Source organism: Glarea lozoyensis (genome assembly GCF_000409485.1).
Source record: "Glarea lozoyensis ATCC 20868 chromosome Unknown GLAREA3, whole genome shotgun sequence".
Classification (NCBI taxonomy): domain Eukaryota; kingdom Fungi; phylum Ascomycota; class Leotiomycetes; order Helotiales; family Helotiaceae; genus Glarea; species Glarea lozoyensis.
Window position 1 is genome coordinate 2,421,279 of NW_007360998.1, and position 23,278 is coordinate 2,444,556.

At 46.7% G+C, this 23,278-nt stretch overlaps 8 protein-coding genes across 8 annotated transcripts; 5 read left to right on the top strand and 3 right to left on the bottom strand.

The window, feature by feature from the left end:
* Nucleotides 1-270: 270 nt before the first annotated feature.
* GLAREA_00789 (Vacuolar fusion protein mon-1) lies at nucleotides 271-2,560 on the top strand (the record flags this gene model as incomplete). Its single annotated transcript, XM_008085547.1, has 3 exons — nucleotides 271-1,129; nucleotides 1,180-2,236; nucleotides 2,317-2,560. The coding sequence occupies 3 exons, from the start codon at nucleotides 271-273 to the stop codon at nucleotides 2,558-2,560; spliced, it is 2,160 nt and encodes a 719-aa protein (XP_008083738.1).
* Nucleotides 2,561-5,219: 2,659 nt separating this feature from the next.
* GLAREA_00790 (uncharacterized protein) lies at nucleotides 5,220-8,650 on the bottom strand (the record flags this gene model as incomplete). The annotated part of the gene is made up of 2 exons (XM_008085548.1): nucleotides 5,220-7,832; nucleotides 7,940-8,650. The coding sequence occupies 2 exons, from the start codon at nucleotides 8,648-8,650 to the stop codon at nucleotides 5,220-5,222; spliced, it is 3,324 nt and encodes a 1,107-aa protein (XP_008083739.1).
* Nucleotides 8,651-10,615: 1,965 nt separating this feature from the next.
* GLAREA_00791 (Thioredoxin-like protein) lies at nucleotides 10,616-12,442 on the top strand (the record flags this gene model as incomplete). Its single annotated transcript, XM_008085549.1, has 5 exons — nucleotides 10,616-10,745; nucleotides 10,816-10,823; nucleotides 10,882-10,889; nucleotides 10,946-11,146; nucleotides 11,203-12,442. The coding sequence occupies 5 exons, from the start codon at nucleotides 10,616-10,618 to the stop codon at nucleotides 12,440-12,442; spliced, it is 1,587 nt and encodes a 528-aa protein (XP_008083740.1).
* A 451-nt stretch (nucleotides 12,443-12,893) lies between these two features.
* On the top strand, nucleotides 12,894-13,485 carry GLAREA_00792 (uncharacterized protein; the record flags this gene model as incomplete). The annotated part of the gene is made up of 3 exons (XM_008085550.1): nucleotides 12,894-13,045; nucleotides 13,161-13,266; nucleotides 13,405-13,485. 3 exons carry the CDS (start codon nucleotides 12,894-12,896, stop codon nucleotides 13,483-13,485), a joined length of 339 nt encoding a protein of 112 aa, XP_008083741.1.
* A 413-nt stretch (nucleotides 13,486-13,898) lies between these two features.
* Nucleotides 13,899-14,839, top strand: GLAREA_00793 (HIT zinc finger; the record flags this gene model as incomplete). Its single annotated transcript, XM_008085551.1, has 2 exons — nucleotides 13,899-14,160; nucleotides 14,217-14,839. 2 exons carry the CDS (start codon nucleotides 13,899-13,901, stop codon nucleotides 14,837-14,839), a joined length of 885 nt encoding a protein of 294 aa, XP_008083742.1.
* Nucleotides 14,840-15,720: 881 nt separating this feature from the next.
* GLAREA_00794 (Kelch motif) lies at nucleotides 15,721-17,884 on the bottom strand (the record flags this gene model as incomplete). The annotated part of the gene is made up of 3 exons (XM_008085552.1): nucleotides 15,721-15,857; nucleotides 15,909-17,331; nucleotides 17,384-17,884. 3 exons carry the CDS (start codon nucleotides 17,882-17,884, stop codon nucleotides 15,721-15,723), a joined length of 2,061 nt encoding a protein of 686 aa, XP_008083743.1.
* A 744-nt stretch (nucleotides 17,885-18,628) lies between these two features.
* Nucleotides 18,629-20,291, top strand: GLAREA_00795 (alpha/beta-Hydrolase; the record flags this gene model as incomplete). Its single annotated transcript, XM_008085553.1, has 4 exons — nucleotides 18,629-18,831; nucleotides 18,909-19,182; nucleotides 19,240-19,422; nucleotides 19,560-20,291. 4 exons carry the CDS (start codon nucleotides 18,629-18,631, stop codon nucleotides 20,289-20,291), a joined length of 1,392 nt encoding a protein of 463 aa, XP_008083744.1.
* Nucleotides 20,292-20,576: 285 nt separating this feature from the next.
* GLAREA_00796 (FAD/NAD(P)-binding protein) lies at nucleotides 20,577-22,023 on the bottom strand (the record flags this gene model as incomplete). The annotated part of the gene is made up of 3 exons (XM_008085554.1): nucleotides 20,577-21,011; nucleotides 21,071-21,909; nucleotides 21,975-22,023. The coding sequence occupies 3 exons, from the start codon at nucleotides 22,021-22,023 to the stop codon at nucleotides 20,577-20,579; spliced, it is 1,323 nt and encodes a 440-aa protein (XP_008083745.1).
* Nucleotides 22,024-23,278: the final 1,255 nt, after the last annotated feature.

Sequence of the window (23,278 nt, forward strand, 5' to 3'; positions counted from 1 at the left end):
GGATTTGTATGTGAGTGATGATATTCCCAACCAAACATTGTTGCCTACGCAAAAGAGTGTCCTTTACGGAGTACGCAACAAAAGGATTTGATGTTCGTTACTCGGCTCGTCTACGCGTTGTGTTCCTGGGGACATACCTTGTCTGCGGGCACCCCTGTCCATCGCAGCGGCAGAGAGGTTGCTCCCGCGTCGATACGCAGGTATCTCCAAAAGAATCAATGACGCAAGTCGTATCATTGAAACGCTCAACCCGATCCCTCTTGGGACTTTATGGGTCGCACTTCGGGCCAAGGAAGTCTTTCTCCTGATGCACACGCACAACACAATACTGGTATTCAGCCTGCGGAGACCGCGAACCAGGAGAATGGAGCTTCAGCCATGAGCCTCGACAATCAGAAAGACGGTGCCTCGAACCGGTCGCAAGATGATACGGAAGACGACAAGCAGGATGGGAAAATTCAGGTTGGCGATGGCCCCAAGGAACGGGATTCACAAAAAGACCAGCTGGAAACTGGGATAGAAAGACCACAAGACAAGCAGGAGGCGAGAATGGACGAAGCGGGACCGGAGACGCAAAATGTAGATATCGAAGAAGGAACAGAGACGCAAGACTCTGGTCTGGAAGAAAGGCCTCCTCTTCCTCCAAGACCGTCCCTACTCCAGAATGCGGAACAACCGTTTGCTACCCATTCGACTTCCAAGCGGCCTGGACTAGCCTCGAAACCCACAACGGCATTGTCGTCCGTAGACATACAAACACTTTCGTTCCCAGACGGTTCGCGAGGGACATTCTCGACGCCCGCTCATCGAACCGTGTCAGATTCCTTATCAGTGTCAGGATTGTCAACCGGACAAAGTACACCCCATCGAAAGGTCAGTCAAAATGGAAGCGAATTTGACGACAACACAAGTTTGAGGAGTTATGCTCCAACGTTAAGGGCCAACGGAGATTTAGCAAGTCTGTTAGACGAGGGATTAAATAGTCAGAGCCCAGCCTGGAAGCTTCTTAGCACTCAATCGGAGAGTGTTAACCCTTTTGAATCTGTCGACTATGAGAATATCTCACTCATCAACTTTGGCCAAGAGTTCGACCAGATCGAGGCGGTAGGTGCACAGGAAGGCAATGAAGGTATGCATTTGTTTCGCGGGATCAGTGGCATCTCTAATCATACTCTCTAGAGGAGGTCTTGTCACAGTGGAAAGCAAAACTCAAGCACTATCTGATACTCTCCTCTGCCGGTAAACCTATTTATAGCAGACATGGCGACCAGAATTTAATCAATGGGTATATTGGCATTATTCAGACCATAATTTCGTTCTACGAAGAAGCAAAGGATCCACTATTGGGCTTTACGGCCGGCGGTACGAGGTTTGTGATATCGACAGACGGGCCCCTCTATTTCGTTGCGATTAGCCGACTTGGTGAGAGTGACTCGCAACTCCGAACCCAACTCGAAGCATTGTATATGCAGATTCTGTCAACCTTAACATTGCCAACTCTAACTCAGCTATTCAAAAATCGCCCAAACACGGACTTGAGTAGGCCACTCGAAGGCACAGAGACTTTGTTGTCCTCTTTAGCTGATACTTTTACGAAGGGCTCAGCTTCAGCCCTTCTCTCCGCGCTCGAGTGTCTGAAAATCCGTAAATCGCAAAGGCACTTGATCAACAACACACTTTTGAAAACCCGAACCGATAAACTTCTTTACGGGTTGATTGTCGCAGGCGGTCGACTAGTGAGCGTGGTAAGACCGAAGAGGCATTCCCTTCATCCCAGCGACCTGCAGTTAATCTTTAACATGCTCTTCGAGGCTGGCAGTGTCAAAGCTGGAGGCGGCGAGAATTGGATTCCAGTGTGCCTTCCAGGCTTCAACAACAAGGGCTACCTGTACATGTATGTAAGCTTTATCAACGCTCACGACGATGTTAACACATCCGGCGAGCGACCTTCGACAGCTAGTCGAGGCCGGGAAGATGAAATTGCTATTCTGCTGATCAGCGCCGACAAGGAAAGCTTTTTCGAATTGAAGCAAATGCGCGACGACGTTGTGGAGCAGCTTGAACAGAACGGAAGTATGAGTCTCATCAAAGCAGCCGTTCGTCAGGGCCGTCCTAAGGCATCAGAAATCGTACCAGGAACGATACTACGACATTTCCTATACAAGTCACGTTCGAATGTACAATTTATGATGCCATCTTTCTCGCCACACTTTGAGACTCTTATTGCTAAGCGAAGGTAAGATTGAACTATTTTTATTGGCTATACTTCGAATGTTCAGTATTGTTCTGGGTATACAAGCTAACAAGACAAAATAGACTCATGAGTCTTTACCATAATCTCCACGCATCTACACATGCCAAGCACTCCCACGTTAAGGTTCTCCATTGCGTTTCTCGTGACTCCGTCTCTCTAGCCTGGACGACCCCTCTGTTCGAATTCTACTGTGTGGCCGGTCCAAATGCCTCCCGGGCGGCTCTCGCTCAAGGTGCAAATCAAGTGATTCAATGGGTTAAGCGGGAGGAGGAGCGCGTGTTTATAATTGGCGGCGCTGTCTTTTAAGCAATAGCGGCTGTACAGTAATTCATAAATTGGCGCATTGCTGTTTGAAAAAGGCAAATCTCCAGAGCTAGTCATCAGGTTAGCTCATCGTCAGGAAATGTACCAACATTTATATGGATTGCATCTAGCCATCGACCAAATCTGCGTACAGAATGATCCTTAACAGCTGGTTCACACGACTGGATAATCTCTTACATTGAAACGCAAATCCTATTCTACTTGAAAGAAGTCCGCAGGCAAAGGAACTCTGTCCCTGGGATACGGCGTCGCAACGCGATCTCTGCATGACGCGAATCTCTGCCTCCTAAACAAGTTCCACCGCTTTTCCGGCGATGAATCTCTCCAGAGAACCTTCTTCTCCCAGCGCAACGACAGTTTCCGAATCTTTGGTCTGACAGGATCCGCTTCTACCTCCTGAGACGTGATCCTGCAGTTCGTATACGGCTCCGTCTCAGGCGCGTATTCTAACTCAAGGAAGGTCGGCCGGTCCTCGGATGGAGATGAGGGAGACGGCACACATAGGACGTTGTCGGCGGATCTGCTGCGTCGTGGGAAGGAGATGAATGATACCATTGATGGGCGACGCATCTTGGGTTTTTTGGAGTGAGTTGTGGTATTTGTGAGAGTGGTTTGGTGTTGGAGGTGCGGATGCATGTGATTAGATGAGGTGGGGTTTGGTTTGAAGTGGATCGATTTTTTTGGAGGTAGTAAAGTTCTAGTGTTGATGCAAACTAACTTTTTGGATGCGGTAAAGGGGGGAGGTTTGCTGTGGGTGGCACTCAGATTTATAAAATTTCCAGCGCGGACTAGCAGTATCACGAGAGCTGGCAGTAGGATGAGTTGCGACTCCGTCATCAAAGTCTGGGGGTTGAACACTAGATAGGCTTGCCTACAATTTTCCATCGTGATGGGACTCTTACTATCCATTTTACATGCTACAACAGGCTCCTCGGTGTATCTCCTAGACTTCCAAGCATTACAACTAAGCACACGACCCAATAAAATGTCCTACTGAAGGAGACAATGTTTAGATAACGGTCACCATAGAGCATTGCAACACATCTGTCCAATCACTCTGGACAATGTGAGACACTCTTTCCTAAAATCGGAACAACTTTCAATCCGCTCTCTGGCCATACAGCTGTTGTGGCTCAACCTCTAAGCATTCGCAGCTCAAAGAAGCTTTAACCAATGGCGCATAGGCAATCCTCCAACGACGTACAGTACCATTCAAACCTAACTGATCTTTACATAAGCCAAGTGATTTAAGCAATTTCCTCGCTTCGACGTACCTCCTTGGCCACGCTTAACCACGGGCACATGAGCTTAAATCTTCGATCTTCTCGACACCAGCCACGCCCGTTGAAGGCCTAGGTGAGCCTTTGTTAGAACCTCAATACCATACGAATATCCGAATGTTCCTGACGAACAACACCCAATCATTTATCTTTAGGGCTAGACCAACCACCAATAGATCTGCGATCGCATACTCCACCCTCCCACGGCGTATGAACCGTTTAAGAGTGAAACAGCGTACAACCAAGGACCCAAAGTATGGATGCACCAATTACATGAAGTCCAAGAACATCATGGCTATTTACAATCACAAACCCTTGTTTCGCTTTCAACTGCCACAAGCACTGGACTCCAAGTGAGATCATAGGAGGTCCACTCGCTTAACTCTAGGGGGCCAGATCCCGTTACCGTCACCATCAGTCCACACTACACTTCAACGCTACACGAACACCTACACAACCTTTTAATTTTATGGAAGTAAATATTTACCCCTGGATTTTATGCAGTATGATGGCAGCCAAGTTGCCCCGCAGAGACATACGTAACTCGCTTTAAACTTACCGATTATTGAGCATCTGGGGTCTCCAAACATGAGAGGGAGCCCAAGGTCTGCAAGGTTGAAGAGAAGTCATCTGCTCTACGGATAGACGGACTGGTATGACATAGCTTCATGGACGCAGAACCCCAGATAACTTTGTGAACGCTTGGACAGCAAATTTGAGAGAATTCACAAGCCCAGCAAGGCGTACTTGGTGCTCCCTTCGAAGATACGTCAGCAAGGTGAAAGTTTCAAGCGACGCGGTGAAGCCCAGGAGGGAGACATTCAATACAAATATCTAAATCATGGTAGATAATGTAACCACCGAGTAAACAAACTCTGCTGCGTGCTAGAAAACGTCAGTTACCTCATATGGATGGAAAACGCTCCTTTCCGAACCTCAGATAAATGCAACTTATATATAACGAGTTTGTTACTGTTCATGGGACTCAACAAGAGCTGCCGATGGTCTTTGTTCAGTCACTGAATTTGAAAAGAAGGACTTTATGTGTGTTTCCCAAGAATTTACCACTTCGCATGTTTATAGGACCGTCTTGATATGTTTGAATGACATTAAATTAATGGTATATGAGTTGCTATGCACACTGAGTGATATCCTCTCCGAGTTTACTTCCTCCTTCTCCTCCGAACAAGTAAGCACCACAGAACACCTCTGATTAGACTAAGTATTACGATGAACAAAACAGAGATAGCAAGACGATACTGCACTTTGGGCTAACATCAAATGGGCCCCCAAGCCAAACACGATTCGAAACGAAACCCACAATTGAACCAACCATAACACCAAAATAGAACATAACAAACTCAGCCAGATGAGCTCAGAGACCTAACACGAGCCGAAATTGCCATCTTTGCGCCCTTTAACCATTTTGAAAGCTTGTCTTTCAACCGAACTCGTTTAACACGCTCAGTGCGAAGGGTTGTATCCTCAACCTCGACACTCAGTCCAATACTCGCATGAAGATTGGGAACCGACCGAATTGCTGGCGGAATGGTGCTGTTTCCAGTTCTCATCGCTCGTAGAGTGACATCATCATACGAATGGGAACCACCTCGCAGTAGATACGGAGCCGTAAGCCGAGCCTTTAGATTAGTGAACTTTTTGCGCAAAGAATGATGGGCGTGTTCATCAGAGCTGTCCTCCGCACAACCACTTTGAGATATTACTGGAGTCAAAGGCTCATCAGCAAGTCGCGATGCCTGCCCGGTACTGCGCTGAACAGTATGGGCAGAGGAACCAGCGGCCTGACTACTTTCTGTCTCGGGTTGACTACTTGTTGCACTGGATCTTCTTGAATGCAGATGTTTACCTAATTGATGGAAAAGATTATCCACAGCTAAAGGAGCCGTGAACAAATCTTTAGCATGTGGCAAATGTAAACCAGCGGCTGTCTTCGAATCTGGTATATCACGAGTAATCTTGACTGTGTCCGATAGCGAATTTGAAGCCCTCGAAGACTTCAGCTTGAACCTTGCCGGCTTTGAATCACTAGGTTTGTCTTTCGTAATCATTGAAGGTAGCCTTATGTTCGGGTTTTGTTCTGACCATGGATAATTTTCTTCTGAATTCCATGGACGAGAATCGTGCGGCGACACTTTCGTTGCTGCCGCAGAAGACCGCAATTTAAGTTTCAGCTTAGGAGGACTTGCAATCGGAGCCGTTTCATCATTCACAGTCTTCCGATCTAAAGAGTTTGTCGTGAGAGATACTTCATTATTCTCGGGTATTTCGACCAAGGTTTCGGAAACCCCAGTGCCTTGTGTCCCGTTGGGCTGGAAAACCTTTGGTGGAGGTTGGATGATTCTACTTGTTGACGGGAAATTTGCGACGACGATGTCTTGAGGTGGAGTGTTTTCATCCAAGGCGGTGTCATTGGACGGCGAATCACATAGCCTTAACAGATGTGGTGGAAGCGGAGGAAGAGCCTTCATCAACTGCGGGACACTATTTTTCAACTTTAGCTGTCTTGCAGGAGAAATCGGTTTAGGAGCGAGCATTGGTGAACCCGAGCGAGAAACAGACTTCCTAGGAAAATCGAAACTCAAGTCTTTGAAGTCTCCGGCTTTCTGTATAGTTGCTGGCTCTATGTGTTGTGGTCTCTGACGTCGATATCGTGATGGTTGGATGATCGAAGGATCGCCTTCTCTCTGTTTGCTATGTGAATTGAATGTTGAAAGCGGTAGCAGAGGCGTATGCTCTAAAACCTCTGTCTTCTTGACAATCTCTTCGGGTATTGTTGGAGAATTCATCCTGACCCGTTCCGGTGGAAGTGTAGGGTTTTCGGTATCATCTGAGTGCTGAGTTTCATTTGCGCTATCCAGGGAAGACAAAAGGTCTGCCAAGTCCGTAATGCCGGTGTCGATTGAGTTAAAGCCACTCGATCGTACCCTTTTACGGCCCATATCAAAGTCTAAAGAGGATGACCTTTTGGGGTCACATTTCATCTTCTTGCTCGCGGAAGCAGGCGAAAAGGACGCATAGATGACTTTTTTGGACCTCTGTGGAGTAGTCAGTATCTCCTGTCCAGTTTGCTCTTGTGAATTGGGATTATTTGAAGTTTGGCGAATTGAAAGGTCTAGTTTGATTTTCTGGCGAGCGGGTTGTAGTCCATCAGTGGATTGCGATTGGCCATATTGCAGATTTGTGGTAGAGACTTGTTCCATCTGGCAGCGGCGGGCAATTGATTCTTTTCTAGCAAGCCCAAAAGATATGTCCGCTCTCCTTCCTGAATCAAGAGCCTCGTCGTTCAATTCCGGAGTTTTCTGACCATTCCATGAACTTTCCGAGCTGGTATGTCCGACTCCTGGCGTTGCGACGACTGGTTCAGGGGCTACCCAGACATTATAAGAGTCATGAATGTTGGGCTCTGAATTATCTTGCGTAGGGACTTGGTGTATTGATGCAGAAGAAGACGATACGCGAACGCCATTCTTGAGATTGGGCGTGACACTTCGAGCATTGGCATCTACCAAAGATGGTCTCCCGGCATTCATGGGGCGATCTTCTGGGATAGTCTCGGCCATCCGGAACTGAGGAGGAGGCTCTCGTCCTGCTGATTGGCTATATGTCTCATCAAATTCCTCGGTATAGTCATAATACATGGGAGTTTGTGATTGGAGCTTTCCAGGAGTAGTTGTGTTGGAGGGCGGTAGGTTGTTAACAAAATGGTTCGCTGTCGATGCCAGACTAAACGTGCTTCGAGCAGGAGACGTATTGACAGAAGTTGGACCCATCCGTCTTGCCCAGTCGTGACTAGTATTGCCGCTATGTACAGCCAAAGGACTTGAGCAGCGTCTTGGAGGGGACGGTTGGCTCAGCAAAGATGGCGTAGATCTGTTGCCCTCTGGGCGTAGCATTGGTGGCATCCGCTTGTGAGCATACAAAGAGGACGGAGAGGATGTGCTGTGTCCCGGCCCCTAGATGTTCAAATTTAGCTAGTATACTAATGTAAGATCACAAGTTTTTGGAGTGTGTTGAGTGGCATGCGAAGTGTATCAAAACAAGACCGAAGCAGGATGCTTACATATGGCTGACGATCAATCTCCGCGCGTCGACGATAGTCAACTGCACCTCCATCTGTCAACGCTGGGGATGAGGGACGGAATCCTGGCCGTCTCAATCGGGTTGGATATGCAAATGGGGACCTTGGTCGTTGTAAAATGGCACCGCCGTCAGGCTGGCTACGAAGGCTGGTGTATGACCGATGGTTCGTTAAACTATAGGCAGTTGTATGGGTCATCGAGTAAGACCTGTAATCTGTGTTGTCGTCGAAAACTCTGCTGGATTTCTGACTTGGGCTCTCGTACATAGATATCAATTCCGAGGTAGTGTCTCTAGCATAAGAAGGTAAACGTCTCCTATCGTCAACAGCGGGCACTCCATACGGCTGAAAGGATTGATACTGCTGCTGATGGTGATGCTGTTGTTTCACAGGACCGTTTTCATTGTAAGGTCCCATCCTGCGAGGACTGTTGACAGGTGGAGGTACTCGAGAAGGCTTGATGGAAAACATGCCAATGTCTCCAGTCTCCGTTGTCGTTTTCAGCATGCTCTCGAAAGCTTTTGGTAGGTTTGATGGAGAACGGCCTTCCTCCGGCCTACGAGCATTGGCTCCATTTCGCGATCCTGCTCTTTCGACGCCATGTCGAGCAGGCGTCGAGTGGTTGCCCCCATGGCTGGCACTGAAACCACGATCTCGCAAGATAGCACTGCTCGGTGTAGGAAGATTGTCCATGATCCATTCCCAGGAGGACAAAACGGTAGTATCGTTGGGCGCTGAATCGCGAGATCAGATGTCGGTGATGGTGCGAGAAGACGTTAATCAGACAATGCGTTTGACGAAGATGAAGACCATAATCAACATGAGCAGGTCGAGACCTAGCTGAGCGAAGGCATGAGACGGTTGAATTTTTTCTGACAAGAATCGAGATAAGAAGAGACTCAAAGTCCCGAGAATTCGTCCGTGGCTACATTCTGATGAGGAGGAGCGATATGACTTGTTGTTGTTTGGTTCGCGAGGAAGGAGCGACAACAAACACTCCCCCATCACGACTCCCATAACTCGATCTACAGGCCGCAACCGTCGCATCGCGAACACCCGACGACATGGAAATATCTAAGGGACACTGTGTTAACTAGAATTCCGAGATCGATTTATAAGTAAAGAAAAAAGCGAAGTAGACATATACTGTACGAACTGTGCTGATCAGCTATATTTGTTCTGTCCGTGAATTGCATTACAGGAGAAGCCGATCAGCTTCGCACCAGTTTTGAAATGACAACCACCGCAATCGACTCTTTTCCGTTCGATACTAACTGAATGGCAGCTTAGCACGATAAGGATATTTCTGTTTTTTCAACTAACTGCTCATTACTCACAGACGAAGTTCAATGGCTAGCGTCTTAAACTTGAAGTATTAAGCAGTCGTGCTCAGTTTCGTTCGAACTTGAGCTGGACTGCTTCCACATATGAGGTATTCCAATTGACAAAAAGTTGGAAGGAATAACGAAAGGAGAAGTATGAGCAATAATTGCCACTGGCTTCACAAGCTTCCTCGGTGTTTGGAACTCCCCTCCCAAGGCCCTTGTCAAGTCATAGAAGAATTCTACAACTGGACATGGCTCAACATTGTTACGAGTACTCGAGTATCTGGACGAACTACGTCAAATATGGTTACAGTCAGACAATCCTCCAAATCCATCAGAGGCTCAAACTTAGGAAACTAGTTTAGACGAAACATAGCCTCGATGGAAAGAATGATTGGAAATCAAGTTGATTTTCCAGTTACTTATATCACTTCCAGAGAAGATAGAGTATTTCCTGGATTCTCTGGGAAGGATTTTGGTTCTACTTATAGAAATCGGAGGTAGTATTTGACAATGGTATTGAAGTGATAACAATGGAAAGGCGTTTGCGGGGTGAGGCTGATGATCCATAAGATCCTCGGAGTGGAGGGCCCGACACCGTCTATTGAAGACACATTTCCTACAACGAAGAGCTTGAACTCCACAAATTCTCAATCAGACTCCTACCGGAAGATTGGCGAATAGCCTCTTTTCATTGAGGAGTTATTTTTTCCTTGGGATAATGTAGAGAGCGAAGAGCAGCAGGGGTTGTGTCCTTTGATCATCCAGAATTATAGCGCTTGCTGCCAAAGGTCAATCTCGATGTCGAATAGCTCCAGGCAATGGCCACATCGATAGTTTTTTGTATCCCAGGTGACATCGTAACAGCTTCTGTCTTTGTCCAATATCGGTGAATGTTGCATTAGCTTGGTAATATTGTGTGAATTCCTCTTCACTATCGGGTCATATTTCATCCATCTTCCACAGCTCGTTGCCTCTTCCCCACCAGGAAAGGTTCATTTGTTGAAGACACCTGTTCTATTGCCCCCCAGCTTATCAAATTGCCCTGTCCTCCCCGGCTAAAATTAGCGAACCGGTCGGCTTGGTTGATCAGCCTCGAATAAAGGGACCACATCGCCTCAAACCCATCAATTCACGGCTACGTTTTCCTACAACAATTCACTTTCATTCCGGCTCCTAGTTCGAAGGTATGTGGTTATAAATATACTTCTCAATCCCTCCTGCGACTTCGTCCATCTCTTTTTCTCTGCATTCCTGTCGCAATCTGTCTGTCCACCACTATAAAAGCATCTAACAGATTACCTGCAGACCTTCAACATCATAAGACACGACAATGCGCAACTTTAAAGCTATCGCACTCAGTGCGGCATTTGCAGCTGTCGCGTCAGCTTCAGATGTCGAGGTTCTTACCAAAGACACATTCCCAGACTTCGTCAAGGGCAATGATTTGGTGTTAGCAGAGTGTAAGTCCTGTCTCCTCACTGCCATGCGCAAGTCGCCACTTATATAGATCTGAAGCTAACTAGACTATAGTTTATGCAGTAAGTTTCCGTCCAATTCGCAGATATGAGTTTTACTAATGTACTGCCTTTGCTATAGCCATGGTGGTAAGTCTACCCCTCATGACAGTTGTCCTTAAGGAGATTACTAATTATTTCACCAGTGGACACTGCAAAGCCCTTGCACCAGAGTACGAGGAGGCCGCGACAACGTTGAAGGAGAAGAACATCAAGCTTGCCAAGGTTGATTGCACAGAAGAGGCAGATCTCTGCCAGAGCTATGGGGTTGAGGGGTACCCAACATTAAAGGTCTTCCGCGGCCCAGACAACGTCAATGCCTACTCAGGTGCTCGCAAAGCGCCAGCGTACGTAGTTCCAATTTTTCTATAAACCAACAAAGCCTTGCTAATTGATATTTTAGGATTGTGTCATACATGACCAAGCAGTCACTTCCAGCCGTTTCCCTCCTTACAAAAGACACGATCGAGGACTTCAAGATCCAGGATAAGGTCGTTCTCGTTGGATATTTTGCCGCAGATGACAAGACCTCCAATACCACATACACAGAAGTTGCGGAGAAACTCCGTGACAGCTATCTCTTCGGTGCCAGCAATGATGCCGAATTGGCCAAGGCCGAGGGCGTTGAATTCCCTTCTTTGGTTCTCTACAAATCCTTCGATGAGGGCAAGAGCATCTTCACTGAGACTTTCAGTGGGGAGGCTATTGAGAAATTCGCGAAGACAGCATCGATACCACTAATTGGTGAGGTTGGCCCAGACACCTATGCCGGTTACATGGCAACTGGAATTCCTTTGGCATACATCTTCGCAGAGACCGCTGAGGAGCGTGACAGCTTCTCCGCCGAGCTCAAGGACGTTGCTGAGAAGCACCGTGGGGCTATCAGCTTCGCAACCATCGACGCCAAGGCATTCGGTGCTCACGCTGGTAACTTGAACTTGAAGGCCGACGTCTTCCCAGCCTTTGCCATTCAGGACACCGTCAACAACAAGAAGTTCCCATACGACCAAGAGGCCAAGATCACTGCCGAGACTATTGGAAAATTTGTTGATGACTTCGTTGCTGGCAAGGTTGAGCCAAGCGTGAAGTCTGAGCCAATCCCAGAGACTCAAGAAGGTCCAGTCCAGATCATTGTCGCAAAGAACTACGACGACATCGTCTTGGATAACACCAAGGATGTGTTGGTTGAGTTTTACGCTCCATGGTGTGGTCACTGCAAGGCTCTTGCACCAAAATACGATATCCTCGCCGGTCTCTACGTTGATGCTGGCCTTGACAGCAAGGTCACTATCGCCAAGGTCGATGCTACTCTTAACGACGTACCTGATGAGATTCAAGGTTTCCCAACCATCAAGCTTTTCAAGGCTGGAGACAAGACCAACCCAATCACATACAGCGGAAGCCGCTCCATCGAGGATCTCATCAAGTTCGTCAAGGAGAATGGTAAATATGCCGCTGAAGTTAGCTACGAGGAGCCATCTGAGGATGAGGCACAGAAGCCAATTGTTGAATCTATGGCTGAGCAAGCTCAAGCCGCTACTGAGGCCGCAAAGGACGCCGCTGAGGAGGCCACCGAGAGCGTGAAGAGCGCTGCAAGTGAAGCCACTGAGGCTGCTGATGCCGAGATTCACGATGAGTTGTAAAATGGGTATTTCGGCTTTGCGTAAAATTCTCTCTTTAACCTGTACTAAGTAGTTCCTGCGATAGCGACCCTGAGAAGCGTTTGGACTTCTTAGTTCGTGGCCTCTGGTTGACTATACCCCTTGGTCAATGATAATGAAATTGGATCCTTTTTAAATTTGACGCATATGAAATATAATGAGGAAAGTAAATTAAGTGCCTATTCATCTTGCTGAATGCAAAAGCCCACGCGATATGTGACCTTATTTGGCCATGTGTTTAAGCCTTGTAGCCTCAGTGGCTTCATCCCCAGCAACCTAAGATCCGGGGAACCGAGCTTATAAACTTCACAATCACAACAAGCCCCCAGAGCTCTTTGTCATAACTTCCAACGTACTCACTTTCACACTTCGAGGTACGGATCGAATTCTCCCATCAGAAACCATACGTTATATTGACGAATCTTACACAGCAATGGCATCGCGCTTCCTCTCACCAACGTTGCGCGCGCGCGCCTCCGTCAACCCCACACCTGCCTTTAGAAGCTTTCATACCACAAGAAGAACTCTCGCAGAGATAGCTACACCATTACCTGTAAGGAAGCCAGTAGGAGCTTTCAGAGGAGGGTAAGTTGCTACTACATGCGGTTGATTTCGAATGCGTACTGTAATTGCTAGGAATGCAATGATAGAGGAATCGGACACTACAAAAAACACCTGCTAATACGGTATGGCATAACAGACTCTTCGGCTTCTTACTCGGTAGCACGCTGGCTGGTGCAGGTGTCTACTATTATATCCTCGAGGAATACCGGGTGTCGAATGAGTTGTTGACGGAGGATATTTATGTGCGTCTTTGCATTTGATTTACTCGTCGCTACTCGCATGAATTCTCTACAGTAGGAAAATGATACCAGAGCGAAACACGGGGTCTCCCGATATACCTGAGAGTTTGAGGAAGCCATGCTAACTTTGTATTCTGGCAGAGCTTGCAAGCTTCGGTTCAACGCGTCCATAGCTACGTGCAAACCTTGGAGGAACAGCTTGCTGAGCTCAAGAAGAAATGATCGATTGATTGGAGAAGGTTTGAGGAGATCAAATTGGGAGCAATATGAGAGCTGAATTACGGACTGGAAGATATACATGCATAAGGTGAAGGATGGCTGGGGGTTGTGTCGTTGGACTAGTTAAAATGCTTCGCCAGGGAGGTTACATCTGTACAAAAAGAGTGCGCGTTTATTAATTGCATTTGCGCTGCAGCATGGAGAATGGATACCAGATACTACAGTGTACATTATGATACCATCTTGCGACCATGTTCACCTATAGTCCGATGCTTTCAAATTCGCCTTCCTTTTGGATCCGAGTATAAGTTTGCATGTAGCCTTGCCTCCGAGAACTCCACATGCGAGATATCTCAACCTGAACCATCAAGCTTAATGCAACAACACCTAATGCCTTCCCATCCGTATACATAACAATGAATTTCGGCGTAATCGAATGCGTACCAACGGGCAAATCCATAGCAGCTCCCGGATGGGCTTATGTCCCAGATACCGGCCCAAATGTCACAGCCTTGCAGCCGGGTCGCAAACGCGCCCGTAACCAACTGACGACCTCTTCCCATGAGACAACTGCGAAACAAGATGCGAAGATTCTGCGAGAGATAGAAGAGCTACAACGGGAGAACATGAGAGATGCCTTTATCCCGATACCTGCGAAATCCAAAGATAATGCTCGAGGTGCGTCGCAACCCAAGCTATTCAAGATGGAACAAAAATGCTAATATATTCTACAGGAACCAGTAAAAGTTCTTCAGCAGTCCGCAAGATCCTAACTTCCCAAAAGACCTTCCAGAACCACCTCGAAGACTACCACGCTCTCAAAGCTCTCGCCCCTTCCCAACCGTCCTCATCCGCAACGCAGGCTCCTCCAACCCCAGCGCCTCTCACACCCGCTCCCCGAGCCCCTTCCACACTACATCTCACGAGCACTGGCAAAAGAAGTCACAAAAAGAAACCCAATCCCACCGATCCCGTCGCTACATCCGTCCGAAAAGCCAGTACCATAGTAATGCCACCCCCACCACCACCAGTCCCCAGTCGACAAGTCATCCTCGACGATTCCGAACCCGGTCCCAAACCCCACGAGCGCGACGGAGAGAAGTTACTTGTCAGTTATATCCCACAGTTGCCTACTCAAGAAGAGCTGGATGCGCTTATGCGAATTCCGCCACTGAGTTATGTGGAGGCTAAGGGGGGGTATCTAGAGGGAGAAGGGACAGGGAAACCGGTTCGGAAGTTCTGTGAGGTTTGTGGGTATTGGGGGAGGGTTAAGTGTATGAGGTGTGGTGTTAGGTGTTGTGCGCTGGAGTGTTTGCAGGTTCATGGGGAGGAGTGCTTTGCTAGGTATGGTGCGTAGAGTGTTAGGTCTGCTACAGGGCATCGGGATAGGCGTTAGGTATACCATATTGAGGGATAGGGAATTGAGAAATTTCAGAATGAGTGAAGCTGTACTCGAGGCAGAACATTATTGAGTGCTGATTGAGATATTAATCATTTAAATACTTCCGTTCGAAGCTGACGAACTCTTCTTTCAACTTTTACAACACGGATGGGTGCCATGTTAATTCAGCAAATGTGTTGTCTTGGTTCTTATCTCAAAACCAAAAAAATTTAAGCAACTTGTCGCATCTGTTATCTTCTTGGATCACGGTAAAAAGCCCGTTAACCCGTCGTACAGCACCTTTTCTAGTTGGAGTGATATACTTGTCACCGAAAAGCCCATGATACATGACTCCTGAGGGTTTTCTTCAAGATACTTCATGCTTATACTGCCTTTTGTGATGAATCACATAGCAAATTTCGTGGCATCTTCCGGTCAATACATAGAAAGTGTATTTCTGATTCGAGTTTGCTATATGTGGTGCAGTGTCTAAAGTCTTGGCAGAATGTTTTGCATATCTAAATGAGCTTTTCTTTGGCGCACTGAGTCTTATATGAACTGGCGTGAAAATATACACAGGTGGCAAGTTATGAGGTGTCAGAGATCGGGGAAACCGAATAGGGGTCTCAATATACTTTATGTGTGGATGATGTGAAGGGCACATGGCAAGTATGGGGTTTCATTGTCTTGTACTCGTCAAAAGCAGCTGCTGTGACGTTGTATTTGCTCATACTTGGACACATTCCATACACCATATTGCTCCGTTCAAAAAACAAGACAGGTGTGATTGATTTCTTCTGGTATCCAAAAAGCTTTGACAACGTATTTACAAAGTTGTCGGTTTCCCACCTATTATCCTACCTTCTCCTTCCAGCACCGCCTCCAGCACCACCACCTTCTCTATCCTCCAATCTGACAACTTCTCCGATACCAGCTGCTTCTTGCTCATCCTCCAGTGCCGTAATCTCCTCCCTACAATCCCACCATCTCTCTTCTATATGACAGTTAGCAACATTTCACATGTATACGGGCTAGAAGATCTTACCACTCATCTCAAAAGCCTTAGTCTTAATCTCCTTCACGCTCAACCCCTCCGGCTGAATACCCTTCCACCTAAGCGCCTGCATAAGAAGCTCTTGCCACTCATTTGTAGTCCTAACAAAGAATTCCCTGCGGCTCTCAAATGGTCGTGGATATGGTAGATTATCAGCTTCTTTACCCTCAGCGACCTCTTCGGGTGTATCATCAAAGGTACTTGAAATCGGACTGGCGAGGTCGGAAACATCGGCGGTTGATGCTTGCTGCTTTGATTTCCGTTTGGATTCGGTGAAGAGAGGTTTAGCGTCAGACATTGCAACGTCACCTTCTTCGTCTTCGTCATCTTCGGTGTCGTACTCATCATCGTCGTCCTCATCGTCTGAGCCATCCTCCGACCCGAGCCAGTTCTCAGGCTCGCGACGGAAGATTTGTTTTACTCCATCGAGTTTGCCGAGGTCAATGGCGTACATCTCGTCAAAAGTGTATTCTCTATCACCCTTTTCGAAGGTTCCTCCATAAATATAGAGAACATCATCTTGGACAGTGAGTTGAGCGTTAAAGCGAGGATGTGGAAATTCCATGAGGACTTCCTTGGCTGGAAGATCAGGTTCATCAAACTCCTCTCTTGGTCGATCGATGTCCATGTCGTCCGCATCTGCTAGACTTTTGCCAGTTTGCAAAGCAGCCAAGTTTCGCAGAAGTTCATCCTCATTAGCTTGACCTCTTCCTCTCCGTCCACTACGCACATTGTCAGCTTTCTTTTGGTTAGCGCGAGCTTTGCGAAGAGCAAGTGGGAAGTATCGATTCCTTTCTATATTCCAGGTGTAAAGTGTGTTGAAGAACTCGGAGTCGATTCCTTCTTCACTCTCTTCTACATCATGCACTCCACCAAATTGAATACCACGCCCTTTATGGTAGGCCATGGTGGCTCCAGCTCTCGCTGGATTGGGCGCGTTTGCAGCTCGCTTACGCCTTTCCCAACGTATCGTTGGAGGAGTGTTCGGTGCCGCGTCGGAAGCAGGTTGAACGATCTTTAGGTAGAAACAGTCTTGATGAACCATTGGCTTGAGGACATTTCGCTGAGCTTGACCTCCGCCCTTCATCTGCTTTCCTGTTACTGTAGCTTTGACTCGTGAGTACCCGCCATAAAGGACAGCTCCAGACTCGTGAGGTAAGAATGTGAAGGAAGATCTTGCGTCTGGCTTTTGCGTGGCAAGAGGTAGGGTCGGATTGTGCCATATGAAGTTTTGGGTATCATATACCCAAATATCAGCGAGGTACTTTGTTTGCTGAGAAGTATCTTGAAATCCACCAAATAGAATGATGTAATTTTTGAAATAAGTCATTCGATGACCTGATCGAGCTGGAGGTGTTTTGCCTTTAGTCTCTATACGGGTCCATTCTCTGCTTGATGGCTCCAGTCTCCAGAACTATAGATGTGTTATCAGTAGTTTTGTGAGTAAGTGAAGGAAGTGAGCATACATCGTTGTAATGGTAGAAAGTCCCCTGTTTAGGAGAACTAAACTCTCCACCAAAGAGATATATTCCACCCGCATTGCCGCCCCTGCACCAAGCATGTCCGCTTCTAGGGAGCGGACTGTTAGGGGAAGTGATTAATCTCCACTCATCCTTGTTGATCATATAAACATAGAGGTCATTGAAGAAAGTGGCTAAAGCTCCATTGAAATACTCCCCTCCAAACAAGAACAGCTCATTGTCGTTCGCAGGCGATGCAATTAACGTAGAACTAGCTCGCGCCTTTGGGGCTTCGCAAGTAACCTCGGTGACTTTGAGAAATTGTTCTTGTTTCTTCGCATATTCTGCAAGGACAGCGTCCAAATCAATATCTTCGGCATCTGAATCAGCCGACTTGGATGCTTTTACTTTCTCCTTCTTTTCAGACTTCTTTTCTTGCTTGGCTTTCTTCTCTGCTTTAGCGGCAGCTTTGCCATCTGATTTCCCTTTCTTCTTGTCTTTCGCCATCCTGATATGGATGAAGAATCTGATAAAAAACGAGGCGAGTCACGTGATAGATGTTTAAACCAATTTTCTAAAAGAATTATCAGTCCGTGTACACAAGGACAAACAGACTATGGGAAAGGCGACATTGTTGCAAAAAACAAGCCTTGCTGTGTTGCATAATAAACGTCGCCTTCGAGGCTCTGATGGGCACATCTCGTCCACCCTTGAAATCGACACAGACATTCTTGTGCGACTGGGCTCCTAATGAGTCGGGCGAAAGAAAAGCTTGAGCGTCGTGCGCCTCTCAGAGAAGGACAAGTTCTGAATGAATGAGACTTACATGCAGTTATGTGCTTTTCACAGAAACCGGGCGAAAATTGATGATGATGTGTTGATGAAGAAATGTGCGAGGACACACAAAGTGCCTCGAGGTGATTTCTTCGGCTCGCGAGATCTTCACTTCAACCACATTCATTTGCACCCTCATCATTGATCTGCTAACAATTATCTACCACTTCATCGCTCATATCTTAGACATATTCCACCGCACACTCTGAACTAAAAACAAACTTTAGAGATGGCCTTCGCAAGGCTGGTTGAGACGAAAACTCATCTGATTCCAGGTAAGGCTGCCGACAGCGTGGTCTACTTTTTTGACTCTCGAGTTTTCTTGGCCCAATACGTTCCTACCACTCAGGAAAAGCTCTTGGGCGGTTCTAAAGCGTTATTCATCACATATAAGCAATTGTCCTAAACCTCATTTTCATGACCCCACCTTTATCTCGAACATCAGCTCACGCGACTCCAGGGAAACTTCGTGTCTCGGAACTTCTCTTTGAAGTACCTAAAGACTATACCAATCCTGAACGAGGCACTATTCAACTTTTTGCACGTTCTGTCGGCCGTCATGAAAAACCAGCCGCCGTTCCTACCGAGGAAGACCGCCGCAAGAGAGCACAAAAACCATGGTACGTTCACACAATTACGATATGTGGTTGTGACATATGTTCTTGCGCTCTGATTTCAAATATTCACTATTCTTCAGGTTTGTCTATCTGCAGGGTGGTCCAGGATTCGGCTGCGCGGCACCTCAGAACGCTCCTATAACGAACTTTATCCTTGACAAAGGATATCAATTGCTGTATTTGGATCAGAGAGGTACAGGTCTAAGTAGTCCTATTACAGCAGCAACATTGGCGTTGCAAGGCGACGCTCACCGCCAAGCGGATTATCTAAAGCTCTTCAGAGCTGACAGTATTGTTAAGGATTGTGAGGCTATCAGGAAGACGCTGACACTTGAGTATCCCGCCGAGTTGAAGGTACAACACCATCTCATACCTGATCTTGTGAGAGTTAGCTAAGACGCGGTTACACAGAAATGGTCCATTTTCGGCCAGAGTTTTGGCGGGTTCTGCGTACTCACTTACTTGTCATTTCACCCTCAAGGCCTCCGTGAAGCTTTTACCAGTGGAGGTTTAGCACCCATTGGCCGGACACCCGATCAAGTGTACAAAGCTACATATCAGAAAGTCATTGAGAGAAACAAGGCATACTATTTGGTAAGCAAGAGAAGATCCCCTTGCCCCTTTAGCATACCACACGTTACACTAGTCCTACGTAACGAAAGTATGACCCGATCAGACGTGGTTAAACCTCTTTTACAAGATTATACAGAGCAGCTAATCAAACGTCTCAGAAATACCCAGAAGATGTAGAGGCAGTACAGTCTCTATGCTTTCACATAAAATCAAAATCCGGCGTACCTCTTCCCTCCGGAGGCGTCCTCACTGTCCGCGGACTCTTAACTCTTGGCCGGAACTTCGGTGTTCACGGCGGCCTCGACTTCGTACACGATCTGATTCTCCGTGCCAAAATCGACCTCGCCCAGTTTCAATTTATCTCTCGACCTACTCTCGCTGCTATAGAACGAGCGTTGACATTCGATGACAACGTCATCTATGCTATTCTTCACGAAGCCATTTACTGTCAAGGTGTTTCTTCGAACTGGTCTGCTGATCGGGTAGGGAGAAGCTTCAGGGAATTTCAATGGCTCACTGGATCACCGCAATCAGCTTCAGCAGTCCGAGACGGCCCTCTATTCTTCTCGGGAGAAATGATATACCCATTTCTTTTTGACGTGTTCCCCGAGCTTCAAAAGATAGGTCCTGCTGCAGATATCGTCGCTAAATTTGGAGATTGGCCAGATCTCTATGATGAGTGGCAACTGGCCAGGAATCAAGTGACCCTTTATGCGGCTACTTATATCGACGATATGTATGTGGATTACGGTTTAGCGCAGGAAACGGTGAAGTTGGTACAGAATTGTCGACAAGTCATCACGAATACAATGTATCATGATGCTATTCGTAGTAAGACGGATGATGTGCTCGAAGCTCTCTTTGCGTTGAGGGATGATTCAATTGATTGAGCGGGATCTAGGTATTTTAACGGTATAGGCGTCAAGTGGCAAAATCAGAGTGGAAATGCACTTATGATGCCGAAATTCAAGGTTCTTAATTCAATCCAAAGGAGTGCAGAGATTTTAGAAGACTGCAAGTGGTGGAAATTCCATTTTTTTCGATATAAGAGAGATAAAGAGTATGAGGCAGCTAGGCTCGATGAACGGCGGTAGTGTCTCTAACTTAGAATTATGACCAAGCGAGATTTTATAAGGAACGAAGCACCTATGATAATTAATATAAATTTTCCACTTTCATAATTCCACCTTTACACCTTCATCCCTAAGCAATTGCAAAGCCTTGTCCTTCTGCGCTACCATATCCTCATCCCATATCCATTTAAATCGCTCTCCCAGTGTCTCCCGAATCTTCTCTAAATCGCTTCCCAGATTTTCATCCTCAAACTCGTATATCCTCGCTGCATCTCGACTTGTAGTCACTACCCTTTGGCTTCTCGGCCTTCTGATAGTATCATATGCTTTGAATGCCTTTTCAATATCATCAACGCTGTTGATCTCACCAAGAAGAGACGAAAGAACGTAGGCGTCTTCGATTGCTTGACCGGCGCCAGCGCCTTGATGGGGTGTAGATGCGTGAGCTGCGTCGCCAAGCATTGCGAATCTCTTTTTGTAATATGTAGGTGCTGCTGGGTGATCGAAGAGAGCCCAAATGTCTGGCTTTTCCATCAACTGATATCTGAATTAGCCTTTCCTCTGTATAACTGCCAGTGTGTAAATGCTGGACCTACAGGCAATATCTTGGAGACATGGGCTCCCCAACCCTCATAATCCTTGACCATATCCTCTCTCTTCATAGGCAAAACCCATTTCTCGTCTGTCCATTCCCCATCCATAGATCTAAATGCGACCACATTCATCGTCTTGCCTTTCTCAATAGGAAATGTGAGAATATGACCATGATGACCAAGATACATCTGACTGTTTACCGCAAGCTCTTCTCCTACAGCCTCAATAGCCTTTTCCATTGGGATCAAGCCTCTATAAGCGTACTTGCCCGTAAAGGAAGCGTTCGTACTAGGATGGTCTTTACCAAGAATGATTTGGCGGGTACGAGATTTTACACCGTCACAGCCTATTACTGCGTCTGCCTCCGCCTTTGAGCCATCATGAAATGTAAGTTCCATTTTCCCACTCGGTAACTCTACAACCTCCTCGACGCGCTTTCCAAACTTGGCAACCCCATCAGGGACCATTTTCACCAAAACATCCAAGAAATGTGCACGATGAACACTACACTGGCCTACATCATGCCCGGCTTCGGGAGCAGCTATCCATTGGCCATCCTCTCCAACTGGGTTTCCAAAAGATTCATCCCAAGTCTCTGGCTTCATTCCTAGTCGGAAGTCGAACCAAATTGGTTTTTTGGAATCCCAGGCGTTTCGAGTTTCGATACTTCTGTAACCTTCTTCTATCGATGGGTCGAGGAGGGACATTGCACGGATCGAATTAGGACCGAAGGAGACGCCTGCGCCTATCTCCGCAAACTCATGGGCTGCCTCGTAAACAGTGCATGAGATATGTTGATGTAGAAGTCCAATAGTTAAGGCAAGACCCCCAATTCCTCCACCTAAGTAGCTCGTTAGATGGACGTAAGAGATATGGCTATAATGTGAAGGGAAAGGCAGGACTAACCGCATACTGCGATATGGAATGGCTTCTTGGGATCATTTGTTGGCGGCATATTGATTACTATAGTTGTGTCTTATGCAAAAAACGAAATGTAAGGTATTGAAGGGAAGTTATAAAAAATTCATCTCACTCATCCTGGAACTCATGACAAGAAGTGGATCAGTGATGATGAATGCGCAACTCAAATTAGACGTTGATCGCGGGGTACTATAATGGTGTGCATGTGACGGAAGCGGGGACTTGCCAGGGGATAGCTCCGGGAAGACTAATCGGTAAAGTAAGTGAGGAGGCACGTTTGGTCATCTTCTTCAAGAACAGTAGTTACTAAGACGTATCTTAGTCGAACATTTCTTTGCCTGGTCGTACTGAAAGAATGTCTTTTGCAGGGCACGGTAATAAGACTTGCAAGTCCAATATCTGGCTGGTTGGAGAATAAATATCATGAAACAATTTCTTACATATTTTGTGATACTTGAAGAACTAAAAGAATAAACACTATGTTGATGACAAACGAGTGAGAAGGAGGTCAGTTGGTACGCAACCAAGCAATACCGAATTCCACCATGCAGGTGGATTGACCTAGTCCTCGTGGAAAGATAGATATTAAATGATCGGGGTGCTATCCAACATGTTCTTCTTTCCTTATAAATAGTGAAGGAGAAGTGACTCGAAGCTAGAAGCGTAGATATTAAGCAATATGTAGTAGTGATTTAAGAGACAAGTCATAACATATACTGCTTGGAAGCAGGTAAGACTTTTAGGCGAGGAAGAGCCGCCTAAGGCAGACGTAACTAAATGAACGAAAAAGGAACCAAAAAACCCTCTGGTAAAGAGAATGGATGTGAAGAGCAAAAACAGACAGTAAAGGAATGTGTGCTAATAAGCTGCGTAAAATCCTCGCACGCGCTTCATCAAGTCGAGCTAGTGGAAATATTGCATGCTCAGCAAACTGGACACCATTCGAGCGGATCAGCACTCAGTTTTCTCCCAAAATAGAAGGCAGTTTTGGAGTTCTAAACTCGCACTGCTGTGCCAGGACAATATTTCCTGTGCTGTGCGAGGCTCTTGAGTATAGAAGGATCTCCACAAACCCCCAAATTTTGGATCTCCACCACCGAAGCCATTTTCAATGTAATCAAGTATGACTCTGATTACACTGAGCGCCTTTTGCGTAATATCCAGCCAGCTAAACTGATGTTGCTACAGGATTCATTGCCAACTCCCGTTGGAGCACATCTGTTTATTTTAAAGCCAGGCCACCCGATACTTTCGTTGACACGATACAAGGAAGCCTTAGCCTCCGAACC